Source organism: Ammospiza nelsoni, chromosome Z, assembly GCF_027579445.1.
Source record: "Ammospiza nelsoni isolate bAmmNel1 chromosome Z, bAmmNel1.pri, whole genome shotgun sequence".
In the NCBI taxonomy this organism is placed as follows: domain Eukaryota; kingdom Metazoa; phylum Chordata; class Aves; order Passeriformes; family Passerellidae; genus Ammospiza; species Ammospiza nelsoni.
Window position 1 is genome coordinate 44,468,159 of NC_080669.1, and position 21,519 is coordinate 44,489,677.

A 21,519-nucleotide genomic window follows, 5' to 3' on the forward strand; every position below is an offset into this window, starting at 1 on the left:
TATGCATCTTCCTTAGATACAATTATGTCATTGAATAGTACTTGAATGCAAGTACTTAAAATATGTTTCTAGTGGGAGTAGGTAACTGACATTGTCACATTCTCTTCTGTCATGCCTCTATTCAAATTTACACTTGCAGTTTTGTAAACAGAGTGACCAAAAATATGTTAATTATTAGACAAGCTGGCAGCCCATGGCTTGGATGGGAGCACTCTTTGCTGGGTGAGGAACTGGCTGGATGGCCGGGCCCAGAGAGTGGTGGTGAATGGTGCTGCATCCAGCTGGCAGCCAGTCCAGTGGTGTCCCTCAGGGGTCTGTGCTGGGCCAGTTCTGTTTAATATTTTTATTGATGGCATGGATGAGGGTTTAGAGTCTTTCATTAGCAAATTTGCAGATGACCCTAAGCTGAGAGCGTGTATCGATCTGTTAGAGGGACGGAGGGCTTTGCAGAGGGACTTGGAACGGTTGGATGGATGGGCAGAATCTAATGGGATGAAGTTCAGTAAGTCCAAGTGCCGAGTCCTGCACTTTGGCCACAATAACCCCCTGCAACGATACAAGCTAGGAACGGTGTGGCTGGACAGTGCTCAGGTGGAAAGGGACCTGGGGGTGCTGGTTGACAGTCGGCTGAACATGAGCCAGCAGTGTGCCCAGGTGGCCAAGAAGGCCAATGGCATCCTGGCCAGTATCAGGAACGGTGTGGCCAGCAGGAGCAGGGAGGTCATTCTCCCCTGTACTCAGCACTGGTGAGGCCACACCTCGAGTGCTGTGTCCAGCTCTGGGCCCTCAGTTTGGGAAGGACCTTGAGACGCTTGAGCGCATCCAGAGGAGGCAACGAGGCTGGAGAGGGGCTGGGAACACAAACCCTGTGAGGAACGGCTGAGGGAGCTGGGGGTGTTTAGCCTGGAGAAAAGGAGACTCAGAGGTCTCTTCAGAAGTCTCTTATCACCCTCTTCAACTTCCTGAAGGGTGGCTGTGGTGAGCTGGGGGTCGGTCTCTTTCTCCGGGCAACAGCAGACGGAACAAGAGGACACAGTCTCAAGCTGCGCCAAGGGAGATACAGGCTAGAATTAAGGAGGAAGTTTTTCACAGAAAGAGTGGTCAAATACTGGAATCATCTACCCAGGGAGGTGGTAGAGTCACCATCCTTCGATGTGTTTAAAAAAAGACTGGATGTGGCACTTGGTGCCATGATCTAGATGAGGTGTTAGAACATGGGTTGGACTCGATGATCTTAAAGGTCTCTTCCAGCCTAGAAATTCTGTGACTCTGTAATTTATTCTCCCTTTGGTAGAAAATAGATGTATTACTTTCAGCGCAACATGATAACTATTTGCGTGCAAAATCACAGATTGACTGCTTTCTCAGAAAACAAGGGATCTGCACCAGTATACTAAGAGTTTATCACAAAGTGAAATATTTGGAGAGATACTTTGTTGAAGAATCTAAGGAAGTATCTGAGACCTTGCAAGTCTCATTGCAGCTGGAAGTTAATACTGACTTGCATAATAATTTCCTGTTGTTCTCTGACATGTAAACTTCTCTATTTTTAGTGACTTAACAAAAAATCAGTTGACTGATCCTTATTCTTTCACATACTGTAAATCTGGTCACATACTGTAAGTACAGTTCTAGCAATTGCTGTACCTGAGAATAGTCATATCCTATTTTCAGAAGAGATTATTAGTTAATCATACAGTGTCCATGTGTTTTATCATTTTTTCTGTCCTTCTGAGTACTTAGTTTTTTAATTGCTCTTCAACATGTAATACTGGCATTCTGCTCAACATTAAACATGATGGGAAATGGAGAATGTTCTTGTTTTGCCAAACTCCATTGCACACAGAGTTCGATTAAAAATACTTTACCAAAAAAAACCTCCCATTTTTACATCTTTTAGCTTGACATTACTTTCCTTTTTAGTGATTAAATTTGGAATCAACTTCAAAGCAGTCATACTTTTAAAAGCAAGATTTCAGGGAGCATGTTGTATTTTCAGCATAGTAAATGGCAGTTGAGAAATATGATAGCACTCTGTGCTTCTCAGTTATTTTCCTCTGTAAATGTGTATGAGTGAGAATCATGAAGTAAAATTCAGGATAATAAACTGATAGGTTTGATACAACTTTTCTGAATAATCCATATTTTTATTATTTTAAGTATTTTCACATTCTGTTATGCTGAGTTTAGAAGAGTTTGTGACTAAGGTATGATTAGGCTTTCTTTGTAACTGGACAACTACTTTTGATTTCTATTCCTTTGAAGTGCTAATGGTATACTGTTACTCATGATAATCAGTTATTTTTCTCTTGGAAATTGCAGAATCTCTTTCTCTTGCCACTGGGCATCTTTCTATTAACTCATTTGAAATTATAGATAGCAGTCAGCTTTACAAATCATTGTAAATAAAAAATAGTTTCTGTTAGGCAGATGAAACTGATTTGCAAGGGGGAGGAGGGCTATAACTAGAACAAATAGAAAATATACAATTCTCTTTACTGATCTTATTAACAATTCAGGAATACTTTTGTGTTACAAATTTCTGAGAGATAGTAAGCATGTTGAATAAAGAAGCTTGGAAAGAAAATGGTGCTCAAGATGATTTTCATTGACATTTAATTTGGAAATGGATTATCAATGGTTTGAAAGACTTCATCTCATGTATCATGCTGTAAACTTTGAAAATAACTTTTTCTCTACCACAATCAGTCACTTCATTTAGTTTTGTTCTCCATGTAATACTGAGATTTTCCTGTATTTTGTTTTATGTTCTACTCAACTCCCAGAAAGTTCATTTTGGTTTATTAGCAACAAATAATGAAAAGTATAAATCTCCAAAGTACTATTAATAATAATACTGACCTGCCTAAATGTGATCTTCACTATACTCTGCACTAGCTTCACTTTCAAATATCTGTTAATTCATTGATGTAATTCCCATATACTTCTGAGTTTCTTTCTTCATTTCTAAGAGAACCTCAGCATCATGGGGTTTTGCCATTGATCCTTTCAGAATTGTACTTGTAACTGTTTGCTCTATATTCTAACCCTTCTTTTATTCTTATTTTGCTGTTGCAAATATAACTTTGTTGTTCCCATTTGACAAGAGTGAATGAGTTGTCTTCAGCAATAAAAATTTGATATCAAAGTTAGTATTGTTATAAATATTTTAATAAAATTTTCATTGCTTATAAGGGCAAGTGATTTAGTTGACTTAATTTGTTACACTTGTATGTGATTTATATATAGTAAAATCTCCAGTTGCTCTTATCTGAGATGTTTGGTGTTGAAATGTTTTTATGACACGTCTCTGTTTTGGTGCCTGATGCCTCTGTTTCATGCCCCTGATAATTTTTAGAGATCATCCTGGGCTTTCTTTTAATATTAACTTTAAAAACCTGTATATGACATTTGTCTCATTTTTGTATTGATCTATAGGCAGCAGTTAAATCTAAAAAAGCAACAGATACCTATAAACTGTATGTGGAGAAGTATGCTGCATTTAAATCTGATTTTGAACTGAAAATGACAGAAACAGCACAGGTAAGTGTTGAATTAACTTTTGAAGTTGGTTAATGTATTCTATTTAATTTCTAGAGCAATCTGAAATTAAAGATTTAAAAAACTAGTCCCTTTGGAAATTGATTTCCTTGAAAGGCAGACACTGACTATGTATGTTGTGATAGCACTGTCCTTCAATGACACTGTGCTGGCACTCTAGAAGGTGTTTTGAAGAAATTTTTGGCAGAAAGCAAAATGAACTTCTGCAAGTATTGTATGTGCATTGTGTTTATGTGGAAAAACGTCTGAATTGCTGGGCACCCTGGACTCATTTACAGGAATTTTAATATTGAGATCCATTGTGGATTTTCATTATTATTCCACTGAAACACTAAAGTTAGAGTTTGTTAAAATGCCTACCCAGGATTTACCTGAGGTTATGAAAAGCCATTACAGCTGTTCAAGTTTCTGGGTTTTTTTTAAAAGATTATATTCTAGAAGATTTCAGGTGCTTTGTATCAATGCATATGCCATTTCTTGCTACATTTTAAACCACATTTGCCTAAGTGTCCTTAGCTCCTTAACTGTAGCTGTCCTTTTACTTAAAATTGAAAGTAATATTCACCTAATGTTATTATGGACACTTGTAAACTTTCCACATTTGTCCATATTGGAAAAGAAATTGTCATTCTGCCAATTAAAGATATATGCGTGGAATTCCCTTTAAGTATAATGGTGTAGCTGCGTTCACAATTTGGTTGCACAATGGCTACTTTAAAGATTATGTGATAGGAAAAATTACATCCATGAATATATGGAAGCCCACTTCTGTGTGAAGCACATCCTGTATTGTCTTAATTCAGCATACATTTCATTTGAAAAGATGCTGATTAATTCTCAAAACTAAATCAGTGAGAAGTGTGAGTATTTTAATTTCTTTCAGTGCAAAATCAGTTGGTCTAGATTAAATCTGTCTTACAATGTCCAGTAAAAGTAAAATCGTAGAGTAGGCTACAGAGGATGTCTGTGTCTTCTGTAATTAAGATGAAGGCTGCTGAAGAAAAAGAAAATTATTTTAATCTCCCTAAGTGATGACTACTGAGGTACATAAGTATGGCAGAAGATTGAGGGTCTAAGAAGCTAGAGATATGTGTCTTGTATGCAGGGAGTCATAGTTTGTGAATCAGAGTAGCAGGATGTTGAAGATGGGGATCTTCACAGAACCCTGTGCTAATTGGAGACAGGATTAAGTGGTGCACCGAAGTTTGGACACACTTGAAAGGGTAGTTACAGAAGTAGGCAGAGAACTAGGGAAGAGCAGAAGTAAACAAAGATTTCAAGACTGTTATGGTTGACTGTTGGAGAGGATGAGAACATTTTTAGTTCTGATTTTTGGCCTGGGAAGAGGCCATTGAAAACTTTGGAAGTGATTTTAAAATGGCTGTCAGCTGACAGCCTGGGTAAAAAGGAACAAACTGTAAAAATTATGCATGATGAGTTTAAAGATCAAACAAATCATATTTAAAGAACATAGATTTAACTAGAGAAAGAGTGTGTATGTTTACAGTTGTTCTAAAAAGGAAGTGCAAAATAGATCCAGACATAAGATTTCTTGGTTTAGGTGAAAAAACAAGACTCTTCAGTTATGGAGAAAAGAGGAAACTTGAACACCTTCTAAACATCTTTTGGTAGAAATAGATCAGATTTTTTTGAAGGGCTAGATGAAAGTTCACACAGTAAGTCAAAAAGTTCAATAATAATTCTGAAATGATCGCTTGCTTTCTAAAGTGCTTTATTTCATAACTGAATTCTGTACCTTACTTTCCTAAATGTGACTGTTAGGTTTAAGATGTGGAGGAAAAGAAGGGCTTATTTGTTATTTTTTTTTATTTTAGTGTATTTAATTATTGAAATTTAAGATTTATTGTTTCAGGAAATATTTTCATTATTATTAATTGCTTATATTTGTTTGCAGAAATTTCAAGACATCGAAGAAATGCACCTTCTTCGAATGAAAGAGATTATACAGTCATTGTCAAATACCGTAAAAGAAATTCATTTACAAATAGGAGAGGTATTTTTATACTATATTTGGATCATGCTTTGTTTTTCCTTAATTGTTAAATGGAATATTTCTTACTTTGTGAAATTCAACATAAGGTCAAATTTCCATGGCTTCCTGTTGCATTTTTAAGTTCAGTACCACAAAGTTTACCAAATAAGACTGGATAAATTTTGTCATCAAGAAAAAAAATATTAGAACAATTTGAAGAATTTAAAAGTTGAAGAATTTTTAGTGTATTTCTAAATTCTGCTTCCTGGATATTAATTTAGCATTCATTTCACACAGATTGAGGATACTGCTTTTTAAATTAGAGCTAGAGATTATATCAGTCTGGGAAGTTTCCAAGTATGTTATACTCTTGGATTTTATGAGCAAAAGATATTTAGTAACAGAAGCTTTTATAATATCTTTTGTTTTGATGGAAGTTGAATTAATTAATAATCTTTATAAGCAGTCTTTTTGTATTTTTTTGAAGTGTCACTTTATTTGCTTACACTTAAGTATTGAGGTTCTCTGCTAATAAATGATCATCACAAGGGTGATGCTGTTTATTTCTAAAGTATATACACATCCTTCCTTGTTGAAAAAACCTATTAACAGCATGTTGTTAGAGCAAAACAACGTGTTGCTAGACCAGAAGTATTACAAGAGTAAGGCTTTTTACTCAAGCAGGTGGGAGTTGTGATAATACACTAATAACAGTTCACGCCCTAAACTGGTGCTGGCTGAAAAAACTGCCTGTCTTCCTGACATTATAGTGGGATATGTTGCCAACAAATGTAGAAAAATATATATACACAAGTTTTTTAACATGGAAGAAATAGAAGTAAAAGCTAGATCTGTCATTTCATTTTTTGTCTATAGTGTACCCACACTTGCTAATACTACAGAAAGGAGTAGTTTTTCCTAGATAAATTATCTTTTGATTTTTCTAAGTCCTAATTTTTCTAATGTGTTTTAGGGGAAGAATTATCAATTTTAACTACTACAAAAGCTACTTCTTAAAGTTAATAATATTTTTTTTTGAAGGTGCATGAAGAGTTTATTAATAACATGACAAATACAACAGTTGAGAGTTTAATACAGAAATTTGCTGAGTCAAAAGGAACTGGCAAGGAAAGACCTGGTAAGAAATTAAAACTCACAGAATAGGAAATGTTAGCTTTAAAACTGGAAATTTCCATTCCTAATGAAATGTCAAACCTGTATTTGTTAATGTGCTGTATTTTTAACATATGTTCACATTCTTAGTGTTCATTATTAACTTTGATATGAAATGGTTTGTGGAAATTGGTAATGCAGAATTCATTATGTGCATGTAGTATTTGTGTTCATGATGCTTGGTAGTTTATTGGTCTGTACAACAAAACTGTGCAGTTTCCTGGAACATCAGGGAAATTTGTCAAGAAGCTGTAGTTCCTTATACAAACTATGTGTTGTCTGCTATGTGTTTCTTGTACAAACTGTGAAATCTGCATAAATTGTATTTCAGAACTTTGTTGAATATAAACGTATTAAGAGCAGATGTCTATAAAGCTGCTTATTCAACTTTTGGAATGATTGCATAAATTTGTTCAGCTTACCAAATTATCATTTTAATAGATACACAATATCTATTTTTTTATAAAATGTATTTTAATATACAATAATGTGTATTGCTTCTTTAGTAAGAAGCAAATTGAATAGTACTTTCTGAAGCTACTGTTGATTGGGTGTGGTAAGACTTTCCTGGACTGGCATAAAAAGTTGTTCTCACAGTACTGCCTATATAGTGTCATTTTAATATTGGCATGAATATACAGTCACTAGGTGTGTAAACAAGGAATTAGTAGTACTGTTTCCTTCAGTGCTAGGAGTCCTCACAAGCATCTCTGTCTTCTAGTAGAGGCACACAAAGATGTTTTTTTTCCTAGAGCAAGAATGTACATACCAGAGTAGGTAATGAAAATTTATAATGAATTGTTAAATATTATTAGGTGTCTTGCAATGTGTGTGAGAGGTGTTTAAAACATAACATTGTTTCATATTCTTTTTGTGATCCTGTAATGCTGATATCCAAGTGGGCTGAGGTAAGATTACATATGGAATGATTTTTGAAAGTTTCCTGTGTATGTATCAATTTCTCAGTAAAGCTTAAAAAAGAAAATGTGTGAACTTTAGGGTATCAAGTTCAGTTGGTCTGAAACAGGACAAAGACATGTTACAATTTGGTGTTCAGACCTCTTGGATTAGCTGTTGCCAAGATGTCATGGGAGGGATCTCCATCTTGCATTTAAGGTTCTGACTGGCTGGGTTACAAAGACCCGTGCTAATTTGTCCTAGAACATTGCACACTTCAAGTCATGCTATCCAGCATGGGTTTTGCCAGACAACATTGTAATTTTTAGAGAAGTAACACTTCACCATTTAATTTAATGGAAAAATTACACACATTTATTCTTGCTGCTTTACAGTTTTTCAGATCCCATCTGTGCTCTCTGAGGACGAATAAAAACTTCTCCAAATATATTCTAAGAAAGTTAAGCCAAGTATTTTAAGAAACAATAGCACATTTAGTGTGTAAATATATGCACCTTCAATTTTCTCTTAAATTATTTTATTGATACAAGCTTTGTATTGATACAGTCATAGTGCAGGGAGAAAGCATAGTCAAATTCAGCAGCAAAAAATATAAATTCACAAGAAGTTTTGGAATGTTCAAGAGTAACAGCACAGACTTCTAATGACGTTAATTATGCTTATTGCTTCTCATATATTTGTTTTATAAACTTAGAATCATAAAACTTTGATAATTCCAAAGATTTGGAAGGCAAAGTGAGGTGTCAGTCTTCTGAGAATGAAAAGGACACAACCACTCTTAAGGACTACTTTTTCTTGATTAAACTCCCACTTTTTTGCATCTGAGAACAGTTCACAGTGAAAAGATAATTCATGGAACAAATCCTGAAAAGTCTGTGGGATGTATTTATTAATTAGGTTGAAGAAGGAGGTGGCTCCTCAGAAAAACTAAATATTCAATGTAAAAAATGATACTGACTTGGCTTACAAAACAAATGCAGAAAAACTGCATTTGTTGTTTGTCACTGTTGGTTTTAACTGTCACAGTAGGTTGTAACTTAAATATGTTTAAAAGCAATATTTTCAAATTCCCCAGGACTATGTAAGCATTTTTTCATCATTTTCATATTATTTGTGGGTTATTATGATAAGTGGGATGGTGGGTACTTTCAGATAAAATAAACTAAAAAGGGAGTGCATAAGAAAGGTTTTTAGTTTATTTCAGTATATTCTAGCTGTTTATAGTTATTCACAGCAGAGTTCACTTGCTTTTATTTATATCTGTAAAAATAAGAATTAATCAGAAATGAAGAACTGATGAGAATTACAAACCATTTACAGTAAAGTTAACTGCATATCTGAAATGTATCTGTACAGTGATGTCCGTTTTACCAGATTATATGGGCTCCCTCTGGTGGCTAATTTCTGTCACCTGGAGTCAGAATGTAGAGGGATATCTAGAATTCAAGTCTGTCTTGTCCAAATAACAGATTTTCTTTCAAACAGTAATGCTTTGTGAGAGTTTAATTCACTCAGGAACTTCTTTACAATGGCTCTTTTTGAACTGCTACCTAAATAACTTATCTAGTCAGCTTTTTAACCTGCTTCTCACTGAATTTGCTTTAATTTTTTCTTTATCAATTCAGTTTAGAATTAGAGTTTTTAGTAATACAGCATTTGGAGAAGTAATAATTTTTTTTGTTTTCTGAGTTCCATTCAGTGAAAAAAAACCAAAAGACCAAACCACTTAGATCCAGTTGTGAATCTTTAGTTCTAACTGAAAAGAAGGTTAGTGTAAAACATCAAAAAACAAAGCTGTCAGGACCAGTAAGGCTTTAGATGAGAATTTAATGTGTTCCCTGAACTGCCTCTAACACCCAGAGGAGCCAGGATGAGGTCAAAGAATGGGCCCATGTGAACCTCATGAGGTTTAACATGACCTAGTGCAGGGTACTGCCCGTGGGTCAGAGCAGCCCTGGTACCAGCACAGGCTGGGCATGAACAGATCCCAGCAGCCCTGCCCAGAAGGAATTGGGGGTGCTGGTGGCTGAGAGGCTGGACATGCCCCAGCCACGGGCACTGCCAGCCCAGAGAGCCACACGTGTCCTGGGCTGCATCCAGAGCAGGGTGGGCAGCAGGGCAGGGAGGGGATTCTGCCCCTCTGCTCTGCTCTGCTGAGACCCCACCTGCAGGGCTGCATCAGCTCTGGGCTCCCAGCACAGCAAGGACAGGGAGATGTTGGGGTGGTCAGAAGAGAGAATGAGACAGAGTAGAGATCCATTCTGAATGGACAAGACACCAAGTTTATTAAAACACCTCTCGTATGAGGACAGGCTGAGGGAGTTGAGGCTGTACTGCCTGGAGAACAGTACGCTCCAGCAATAATAGCTGATTGTGGCCTTCCGGTACTTAAAATAGGCTTATAGGAAAGATGGGGATAAGAAATTAGAGCCTGTAGTGGTATGGCAAGGAGTAATATTTTTAAACTAAAAGAGAGTCAGTTCAGACTAGATATAATTAAGGTGTTTTTATCATGAAGGTGGTGAAACACTGGAACAGGTTGCTCAAAGTGGTAATTTTTCCATCCATGGAACCATTCATCTTCATGTTTGACAGGACTCTGAGCAGCCTGATCTTGTCAAAGATGTCTCTGCTTATTGCAGGGGGGATTGGAAAAGATGATCTGTAAAGATCCCTTCCAACCCAAAATATTCTAGGATTCCATGATGTTCCCGGTGTTAGGTTTAATACCAGATTTGATACCATGAGTTGGAAGATACTTTAGTCACTCATATGGTTCTGCAATGTTCATCAAAACTTATCTGTGACCGTGGTCACAGGGATTTTCAGGTGAAAGGAGAGACAAGAATGTTGACTCTATGGTCAGAAGGCTTGATTTATTATTTTATGATATATATATTACATTATAGCTATACTAAAAAGAAAAGGAAGGGAAAAGGTTTCTTGAGAAGCTAGCTAAGCTAAGAATAGAAAAGAATGAAAACAAAAGGCAGCTCTCTTGGACTCTGTCCGAAATAGCTCTGTCTTGATTGGCCATTAATTATAAACATCTAAGAAGGGCCAATCACAGGTGGACCTGTTGCATTCCACAGCAGCAGATAATACTTGTTTACATCTGTCTCTGAGGCTTCTTAGCTTCTCAGAAGGAAAAATCCTAAAGAAAGGATTTTTAGTGAAAAGTTGTCTGTGACACTTAAACACTTCTGACTGATTGGTTTCCTGTTTGTTGTAGTCTGTTGCTTCATATTCCTTGGAAATCTAATTTATTGTATGGCAGAAGATATCTGCTTTTCTTCCAAAATATATTTAAAGCAATAATGGAAGTGTTACCAGAGTAATCTTCTTTCAGATTAATGAGATACCAATGAGCTCTAGCTCTAGATACCTAATCTATTAATCTGTTAAAAAATTGGTTTGTTCTAATGTGCACTGTTGGTGCACAAGACATAGAAGCTGCTAAGAAGTTTAAGCTCATATTCTTTTTAGATTTTATATCTGAAATTTCCCGATTAATATCAAATGTCTTTTAAGAGGTTAGTGAATGCCTATATATCTGTAGTTGATAATGAGTAATTTTAAATTTTAGTTACTGAATTACCATGTCCACTTCTCGTCTATGGGGAACTAGATCTGTGTGTTTGTTCTTGTATTAGTTTTTGCCCACTACATGGTTCACTTAGAAGGTTTCATCCAGCCCAGCCTTAAATACTTTCAGAGATGAGGGATCCACAGCCTCTCTGGGCAACCACTACCTGTACCCTCACAGTAAAGAATTTCAGCACCCTCACAGTGAAGATTTTCATTCTAGTATTTAATCTAAACCTGTCCTTCTGCATGTTAAGGTCATTCCCTCCTTCCTATCACTACATGCCTTTGTGAAAAGGCCCTTTCCACATTTCGTGTAGGCCCACTGTAAGTACTGGAAGGTACTCTAAAGATACAGTTGACTTTTTGGGTTGTGAGTGCCTCTGGCTGGGTCACAGTAGGCTGCTTGTCCATGAAAACCACCACATCTTTCTTTCACAAGGCTGCTCTCAACCCATTCTCTGCCCAGCCTGTATTGGTGCTTGGGATTGCTCTGACCCAGAATCCTGCTGTTGGCCTTCTTGAATTTCCAGAGGTTTGCTCAGGCCCACGTTTTGGGCCTGTTCTAGGTCTCTCTGGATGGCGTTCCTTCTCTCTAGTGGGTCCACCATGCCACATAGCTTACTGCCATTGGCAAACTTGCTATAGGTGCTCTCAACTGTCCATATCACTGACACAGATGTTAAACAGTACCAATCCCAATACTATCCCCTGGGGAACACCACTTGTCACCGCTTTCCGCTTGGACATGGAGTTTTTGATCACAACTCTTAGAGTGCAACCATCCAGCCAATTCCTTATTCCCCAAGTGGTCCGTCTGTCAGTTATGTTTCTCTCCAGTTTACAGACCCAGATATAATGCAGAACAGTGTCAAATGCTTTGCAGAACTCCAGGTAGATGACATCAGTTGCTCTTCCCTGATCCACCAGTGATGTAATCCCATTGTAGAAGGCCTTTGTCTTCATTAATTTATTGTGGCATCGTTTTTAGTGGTTGTTGGTAGTTTGGTCCTTTATTTTTTCCCTTAAAAAAATTTGAAGATTTTTTCTTGAAAAAAATTTTTTCTTAAAAAAAATTGTAATGTGGATTGAAAAATGGAAAGCCATAATCTTGTTTGCTCCCTTGCTCTGCAGTAAAACAATGATCTGCAGATGACAATTACTACATATGCTGTGCTGTTATTTAGTGTGAGGGAGAGAGGCATTGGGTCATTTTCAGCTGTAGTAATTTTTTTTTTAATTATTGGTTTTGTGCTAGCTTAATCCATGTTTCAGTAGCTGCGAGCCTGTAGAAATACTTCTTGTCTTTTTTCATTATCCATTCAATAAATTTGAGCTTTTTACAGGGCCTGAAAGAGATTTGCATTTTTAAAAATATTGAAAATTTGTGTCTGCAATTAATCTACTCTTTGGATTAAATTATAGCAGTAGTTTACAACGTATATTACCAACAGTTGCTGTTGGTCAGCCATCACTGGCTCTTGTACATATAGTAAAGTGTTTGACTTTTGTTTCTCTTATCATTTTAAGTACCTGAAATATAGCATGAATATTTTTAATAAAATGGTGGTTCCACAGAGAACAAGATTCAGAAAGGACAGATGTAATGTTCCCATTATGTTTCTTCCTGCACCAAATGCAAAAATTGACAATTTGGTTAGTAATCTATAATGGGTATTTTAAAAAAGTTTGGTTTGTTGATTTTTGAAGCTATTGAAGACCTATTTCACTTTATTTGCCCATGCAGAAGAAATGGTCTCAAGGCTCCTAGTAACTCCAGTCATGGAATGGAGTAAGGTCATGCATGTCAAGTGGAGACATAATTTCAAAATGACAAAAAAATTCCTGAATTGCTTTCTGGAAATGGTGTAAAGTAGATTAAGTTGATACAATTTTTAGTGAGTTAGGACTGCTATAATGTCAGGATTACTACTTTTTCACAAGGTAGCACATACTAGAAGAAAATACCCTGACATCTTTCTTAGTGTGCTGGTGATCCTTTTCTGTTCTGAGAGAACATATTTGGGAGCTCTGCTTGTTAGCTTGTTAGCAGAGATCATGAAGCATTAAAGCTTCATAAGTATAAACATCTAACCCCCAAATTTTTGGGGGGGTTAAAAAATTTTTACCTAGCCTTTGATTCTGTGAACTTAACTGAATTGTTGCTTATTTGATTAGAATAAGTTTTTCTGTGGCTGTCTGTTGGTGGTGGCATTGCAAAGTTTGGTGTGAGTTTATCACATGTGTTCAGGCCTTTTGTAGTTGCCTGTTGTGAATGCTTTAGTCCTAAATGTCCATGAAAAGTACTGCTTATGTGTTTTTTCCAAAACAAATACAAGAGTGTCAGAGTGAGCTGCACCACAGCTGAAAAGTAGTGCTAGTAGTGTTAATGCACAGTTGTGCTCACTCCATGTTAATGGTTCTGTTAAGTTAGAGTGTTGTGTTAAACAGCATGTTTTGTAACTAATGAAGAAATGTACCAAATGAACAAGATTAAGCAGTGGGGAAAAAAGAGGGTTAAGAATAAATGTATTACTCCTAAAAATTTTTAGAAACAAGTTAATCCTTTCCCAGACTTTAAGAGTCAATTCCACTGAATATGGAAGTTTGCTTTGATTAGCACTTACTAGCATTTTATGTGGTTAAATAATGAACTCTGTTTTGAAAGAAGGACTTTAAACAGTGCTGGGTGTGGCATTTATTTTTTTCCGTGGGTTAGTTTGATAACATAGTAGTTTACAGCACATATAAAAATACTGTTCTAGGACACTAAACAAGTTACAAAGTAGATGTAAATAAACGCTGCAAATGGTTAATGCTGACTTTTGAACAGCTTTGCAGGACATCTTTGAGCTTCTTTTCCACAGGGAAGGGTAACAAAGCAAGTATTTATTTTATGTTCTTGTAAATTATTTTCTTTGTATTTTCTTTAAATACTGTGAATACTTTAGTGCTGCTGATGCTTGTGGTTAAATGTACAAATAGCTTGGAATGTCACAATTTCTCAAAGATTGTGCCCACATATAGTTCTACACAGAAGACTGACTGAGGAATGAGCTTAGTTTATCAACACTGACAGTGTCCATGGGATTCAGCAAAGTATTCTTTGTAAAAGAGGGCAGACTACTGCTGTATTTCAGAAGTTAATTAAAGAAATTAAGTATGAATATTTTTGAGGATTTGACGAGAAGCTGGGCTTGAGGCAGGTTGAAAAATCTTTAAGGGTCTTATGCTGTAGAACTGATTTTGAGAAGGAGATGCAAGCTGAAAAGCTGTACCAACAAATGTATCTTGACTGCTGTCCTAGATGTCTGTTTTATTTTGCCTAAAAAATTTGGTCCTTTCAAGAAACTGCCAAAGTGTCTGTGGGCTTCTAGTCTGAAGATCTACCAGCATAAATTTTTAATAATTACATATATCTAAGTTGTAAACTTGTTTTAGAATGCAATTTATTGATTTTTAATGGTCTGGAGAGTTGTAAAGGAGAAAGTTTTATTGAAAGAAATATTTGAATGCAAGTGGAAGAATCATAGCATTGATAAAAATATCTTGGACAACATCAGTAGACATAATAGGGCAAGAGCTAGATTGTGGATGATCTGGAACACGCAGTAAGATAAAGTACTGTTGGGCGCACTCAATATTTTTTCCTACAGGCAAACAATTCAGTTTTAGCCTGCTATTTAAAAGAGTTTTTTGGGATTGCAGGAGCAAAGCAACGTCCATTTCAGTAATTTAAATAGGAGGAATATTTTAACTAGGAGGTAGTCATCACAAAATGCAGTAGGATATATGATGGATTTTACTATGACCAGAAAAATTTCATAGCTTTAAAACAACTGAAAACAGAAAAAACACAGAGATGTTGATAAAGTAAATAAGACCTGGACTTTACTTATATAAAAACATAACTTTATATATAATTAACATTTAGGAAAGATTTGATATTTTGAACTTAGTTATTTGGGGTATGTTTTTCTTTTCAGTTGGGAAATATTCTTTGTTTTCTAATGGAAAAAAGATCTTTTTGCCTGAAAGTTCTGAAGGCTGTAAAATATATTACCCTATTTTTGCTCCATAGGGTCATATTAAACATCTTAACTTTTGATGATTTCATGGGCTTAAGTTCAGAACTTAAGTAAGGAACCATACCTCTCTTCATTTACAGAATGTGTGACTTCTAAAAAAGATGTGATTCTTTGAAACTGTCTTTGAATATGTGAGCTATAACTTGACATATTTACAGTGTCTAGTGTTCCAGAATCTTAGCTGAATCTCCTTAAAAGTAAAAGTATCTCTGCAGTTCGTTCATCACTGCATACTTGCATGGTCGTCTTCAGCAGGTGCATCATGCACCATGTAGATGGGCAGAGCCTTTTGTTACAGATACTTATAGACCAGAGTTATGCTGTTGTTTAGTACTTTTTCCACACTGCTCCTTTAATTTTCACAAGACTGCTACTTTCTGCACAATTTGATGGAAAAGGAGAGTGTAGAAATGAGGAGGTTGCTAGAGGAAGAAGAAGCTTCCAAAGTACTACTCATTTAGAGAGTCAGCAGACAGCTGAGTATTTATTTGTACATATAGTGTATGTTGGCCTGCCACTTAGCTTATGAGTACTTAAAACCAGACATATTTCACATCCTGTTGTTTATGCAGAGAAAAAATATGGAGTGAAGCTGAAGCAAAAGCAGGAGTAGAAAAGGATGAGAAAAGGGGTTGTAATGCTCTGCAGATTGGTGTATTAGCTGACATTATTTTGCTGCTAACAGACCTCACACTTCCATAGATCATTGCTTTCATAGATCATAGCAGTGTTTGTTGTCATACTCGGATGTTGCAGCCTAAACAGATCTCTACCTTGAATCATTGCTTTTGATACCTTTCCTGTCTCTTTTGAAAACTCTTGTGTTATCAGAACAGGGAAAAATACTTTTTAACTGATGTTTGCCACCTTTTATTTTAGAGGAAAAAAAAATCTGGTCTTTCCTTCTGATGATAAACATCTTAATTGATAATGATTATTTTAAGGCTACTCAGATTATGATCCTTTTTTGCTTTGTTTTTGGTCTGTAAGCCACATAGAAATAGTCCCTTGAGTATAATAATGATATAATGGTATCCCCTTGAGTACTTGCTGTATTCACATAGTTTGCAGCCCAAGGACCAGAAAAGCCTGAGCTGGATAATGTTGCCTTTGATTTGGTGAACTGAGTGCAGGGTTGGAGGCCTAATAACAGAATCAGAGGTAAAATTTTTCATCTGAAAAAATTCTTCCCAAGGAAGTGCTACATGTTGCTACTGATAATTGTCATTATTTCTGGTGCCAGTATCACCTTTACCTTTCACATTTTTTTTTCTTTAATTGAATACTATTACTGTGCTATAGTTTTCTTTTTTTAATTTTTTTTAAAGGAAGATTTGGTGAGACATTCAGCATCTCTAGAGGCTATGTACCAGCTAGGCTGATATATCATTCTGAGGATATAACAGCAAGTAGTCAGAAGTTCGATGATTGGTGTGATGATTGGTATATTTATCAAATTAGATTAAAGGATAAAGTTTTGCCAGTACTATTTCAGTGTTTTCCCTCAGACTGACCTGTTAGCATGCCAGTTTTATTTGTTTGTCCCTTATGCTCTTTTTTGGCAAAGAAGAGCTGACCAAATCCATAAATAAAGATTTGCTTGTAGCAGTTTGGTACTAGCATGATCACTGTATCACATGTATGAAATTTAGTTCAAAGAAAACAGCTGCTCATCTTTACTCTATATTCCTCCAAAGATCTGCTTTTATTTGGTTTTATCCTTCTTTTTTTTAATGTAGAATAAAAGGTCCTTTTCTAGGAAAAAAACATTCTTATTGTTTTATAAAATCATTTCTTATGTATGGACAGGCAATAAAAATGGGGAGTTAGTGTTAGAAACACTGATGTTGACAGAATATATTTAGGCTTCCTGGCATCTGAATTTGAAATTTTTTGCTAAACATGTCACAGGATCAGATGATAGCAAGAAAAAGATTGCTTATATGTTTGTGTACATACAAAATTGACCTTTGTGATACAGCTTGACGTCTAAACACTAAAAGCAGTCATTTGTTTTGACAGCAGAATTAATTGAGGCTAAAACAGTCGAAATTCCACTTGTATCAAGCTGTTCATTAGGAACTGCTGTCTGGCTTTAGTGCTGTCAGAAAAATAACCTGTTCTGCTATGATTAAATAGCAGAATGATGGTCGGTCCACTGAGTTTGAGAGAGAGGTTGAATAAACTTTCTACTGCGGAAACAATTCAGAAGTGACACGCTGCAAGGGGGGTCAGAATGTGCATTGATATCCAGCTGAGCTGTCAACTGGTGCTGAGCCAGGCACGCAAAGCTTTGCCATTTGAAGCAGCATGTGAAGCATATGCAGTTTAAAAAAATTGTCCTCCTTTCATGCATGATTTACACTCAGAGAAAAACTTTCGTTTTTGTTGAAAACAAGAATATGGTTTGTTACTGTATTTGTAACTACAGGTACAGATTTATGGAGTAATTTTAGAAGATTTTGCTTGAAACAGATATGTTAATGTTTATGTGTGTGCATGCATGTGTGTAAACTGAATCCTCAGGCTGCAGGGAAAGGCAGTTTTGGGGGCTGTTCTGAGGGTCTGATTGTTTCTAGTTACTGAGAATTTATGTGAAGTTAATACCAGTATAATGTTTCTTTCTGTCGTACATGCTCCCCTTAGGATGGAAAGGACACAGTTTCAAAAGCAAATGCAAATGTAAGGCAGTTCTTATTTGATTTGTTGACTTCTTGATTTGTTTAACTTTTTAGCTCTGTGGGATTTTCCAGTTCATTGATATACGTACTGGGGGCACTTTTTCATGGTATGACATAATGTTATGTTTTCCTTACTTGCAATATTGGTTGACTTTTGCATTTGACTTGTTTATTTAAGTAAAATATTTTTTTTCTCTCAAAAAGCAGGAGTTATTTTATTGTTTTGACACTAGCAAAACGTTCTCCCTCAGAGAGTTTTTGTGTAAAAATTATACAGACAGGCTAGAAAACCTGTATCTAAGATTTTGTGGGGAGAGGTTTTGTTTTTGTTTTTTTTTTTAAGTAGCAGGTATAAGATAGTGGTTATAAAGATAGTTTCTTTTTAGTTACCTTGAATATACTCTGAAAGTACTGCTGCCATAGATGTGAGCTAAATATATAGGAGATTCCATTAGATAATGTACAGTGCAATTACATCTTCTTCATTTGTCTGTTAAAAAAAATATTATCTCCTTATTGCTAGCTCTATACTGAACCTTTAGGGGCATGAAAGCTCACATACTCACATGCCACTTGCAGCAAGAGAAACATTTCATGTAGTTACTAAACAGTCTAGGAGATGCATCCTGAGATGCACCCTTACTTGCTGGTGCTTAATTTATGCAAGTGTCACTTCTTAAATTATGAAATTATGAATTCAGTAAATTATGAAATGAACTAAAATTTAACTTACACTGTGTTGTATTATTGTATAAATTATATTTGTACAAATTACTTTTTTCTGTTCCAGCAAACAAAAGCTGCGTTATTTACAAGAGCCTAAGAACTGATCCAATCCTGGTGTATTTGCTTTAGTCTCTTGTCATTTAGCAGCTGTCTGCCTCCATGTGTTTGTGAAACCATACTCCATTTGCTTTCTCTTCTTGTCCTTATTTTGTCCCTGCTGGTAGAATACTGTGAGCATTCAAAAACTCAGTGCAGCTTGCAGTGATGCTTGCTAGGAATTTGTATGTACAATTAGAGGAGCTTACTGATTTTTAATGTCTGCTTTCTTTGTAGAATACTACTATTTCTCATTAGCATCCAGATAGCTAGGTATATATACTTAAGTGACGAAAGTCCCACTAGATACTCATGTCTCTTTCTATTACAAACGGTAACCTTCATTTATGCACTGTATTTATTAACTTTTTTCTGTTCTGTGTGTCTACAATATCAAATACATTCAAGTGTATATAGAGGTATTTGAGGTGTTAAAGCCAGTGTTAGCAAAGTTTGGATTAATATAGCAGCAGGGAGAGTAGAGACTTTTGAAAATTGTGGTCTCCTTGCAACAGAACATTAAATCAGAGACCTTTGCAAGGATTGAACTAGATCTCAGCTATAACTTTTTATTTACTCTGAAAAAAGTCTTGAAATGTCTTTTTGTTTTTTACACTTTTTGTTTTTTACTGCCATAGTTTTAGAATTTGGTTTTGTGTTCATATGAATGGTTGAGAATGGGCTTCCTTCTCAGCTCACGTTATTGTCTTGTTATGAGAAAAAGAACAAAGGAAATTTTAGTGCTTTGATTGCAGTACTGCCAAATAGCAGTGTTACCAGTATTATCACCTGCACTAGATGGTTCTTTCAGTGCCTTAGGCTATCATGTGGCATGAACTCTAGTGACAGCTTCAGGGAACGACTTCAGTCCCCAACATCAATACTACTTCTTAAATGTGAAGCAACTGCTTTTCTTTCTTTTAATGCTGCAATGGACAGTGAATTTGTTTACTTGCATCAAAAATTGTAGCCATTGTAATCCTTCACATTTTGAGCTGACACCTTGTCGGTGTTAAGCCTTCATCTACAGTACAATCGTTGGGCACAAGCCTGTTCTGAAAACTTTTTTGCATCCTAGAGGTAATGCATCCACCTTCAAAACTTAATGTAGTTGTTACAGAAGTTATTGAGATACCAGGACATCAGTTTGCATGCTTTGACTTCCATTTGTATATTATATCTGTCTGGCAATCTCCATTAATGCCAAACCGCTGGTAGTTCTTGACTATAGCAACTTCTGACTTCTTGACTTCTGATTAAGGAATCAGAAAGATATGCATTATGGTGTCACAGAGGAGAAAGCTTTCTGAGTTGGGATTTTTTTAGACGTTTGGGGAATTTTTTTTTCTGTGCTAGTGCGGCTGCTTTTGTTTCCATGTTCTACACAGTCATTGGGCAGTGCTGGAAAACTTTCTAAGAAACTGTCTGAATTCCTTATTGATGCTATGCTGTTACAACAGCATGTGTGCCTAAGGCCTTCTGCGTGACTAGGAGACTGCAGCTAGTTCTAGCAGAGGACAGTGTGGTGACAACACACAGTTCTGGCTGGACAGCAGTGTTATCACCTCTTTGGACTCAAAAGCATCTGTCCTAAGGAGACTCCAGCTATTATGCAGGCTGTTGAAAGCTTCTCACAGCTATCCTGTTTTCTAAGTTAGTAGACTATAGAGTGCCACACTGGACAGGAAATGTCTATTTCTGAAATGTTACTTTGATTAAAAATACTATGCCCAAGTCAAAATATGGTACTCTTTAGGCAGACATATAGGAAGCAGAACTGTTGGAGATCTGAAGTTACAGAACAAAACTTGTGAGAAAATTTAAAACTGTTAAAATTTCACTACATATTTCTTAATTGGAAGAGTCCACAAGGATCCTCAAGTCCAACTCTTCAGTGAATAGCCCATATAGGGATTGAACCCACAACCTTGGTGTTAATAGCACCATGCCCTAACCAACTGAGCTAATTAGAGACAGCCACTGATGTGAATTTCTGAAATTCTGAAGGAAGAAGGGCCCTATACAAATTTGAGTAGGAAAGGTAAGTTTCTACCAAAATAGGTTTTTGTATTGTAACTGGTTCACATGATATCTGTGTGTTTCTGTAGTAAGGAAGAATGTGTCTTCAAATATAAATTCTTACTAGGTGTAAAAACCTCACCTTTAAAGACAAGTGTTTTAAGCAAGCATAATGGAAAAAAATAGAGTAACTTGGATGTGTTGTTGAAAAAAATCTTTCCTTTCTGATTATTTTAAAGTGGAAGTTAAGATACTGATCTGAAATATGGATAAACTGTATTTAAGCCTTCATTATTTTTTTAATCATTAGTGTAAAAGTTTTAAAATTAAGGGGATCACTCTTAGTAGAAAGGGTAAAGAAATGGTGGAATTCTGAAAAAGCCTGAGTATTTTATTCCTCTGAAAATATATTTAAGTCTCAGTGTTTACAGGTTCCTTTCTTTTGCTTTAGGGACGAATGTCATTGTTTTGGCTTTTTAAAGATTTTTCCTAGCAAAATGAGAATATGTATAGAAGCAAGAAATAGAAGTAGTTGAATCATTAGTAAAGTGATGAAAAATATGTGGTCTGAAGTGTAGTTCTGAAGAAGCAAAAGTTGAGTTCTTCAGCTTCTACATTTTATGGCATTTTTATGAATGTCTTGCTTAATATCCTGTGAACAATAGTTTAATTTTGTAAA

The 21,519-nt window shown here is 35.8% G+C and overlaps 1 protein-coding gene across 2 annotated transcripts in view; it reads left to right on the forward strand.

Moving 5' to 3' along the window:
• FCHO2 (FCH and mu domain containing endocytic adaptor 2) overlaps positions 1-21,519 on the forward strand; it is an 86,225-nt gene that overhangs the window by 18,395 nt on the left and 46,311 nt on the right. For both annotated transcript variants that reach the window (XM_059491750.1, XM_059491751.1), the window contains exons 6-8: positions 3,439-3,543; positions 5,477-5,575; positions 6,596-6,692. In XM_059491750.1, coding sequence (XP_059347733.1) covers positions 3,439-3,543; positions 5,477-5,575; positions 6,596-6,692 — 301 coding nt within the window. The remainder of the gene's footprint in view (positions 1-3,438; positions 3,544-5,476; positions 5,576-6,595; positions 6,693-21,519) is intronic.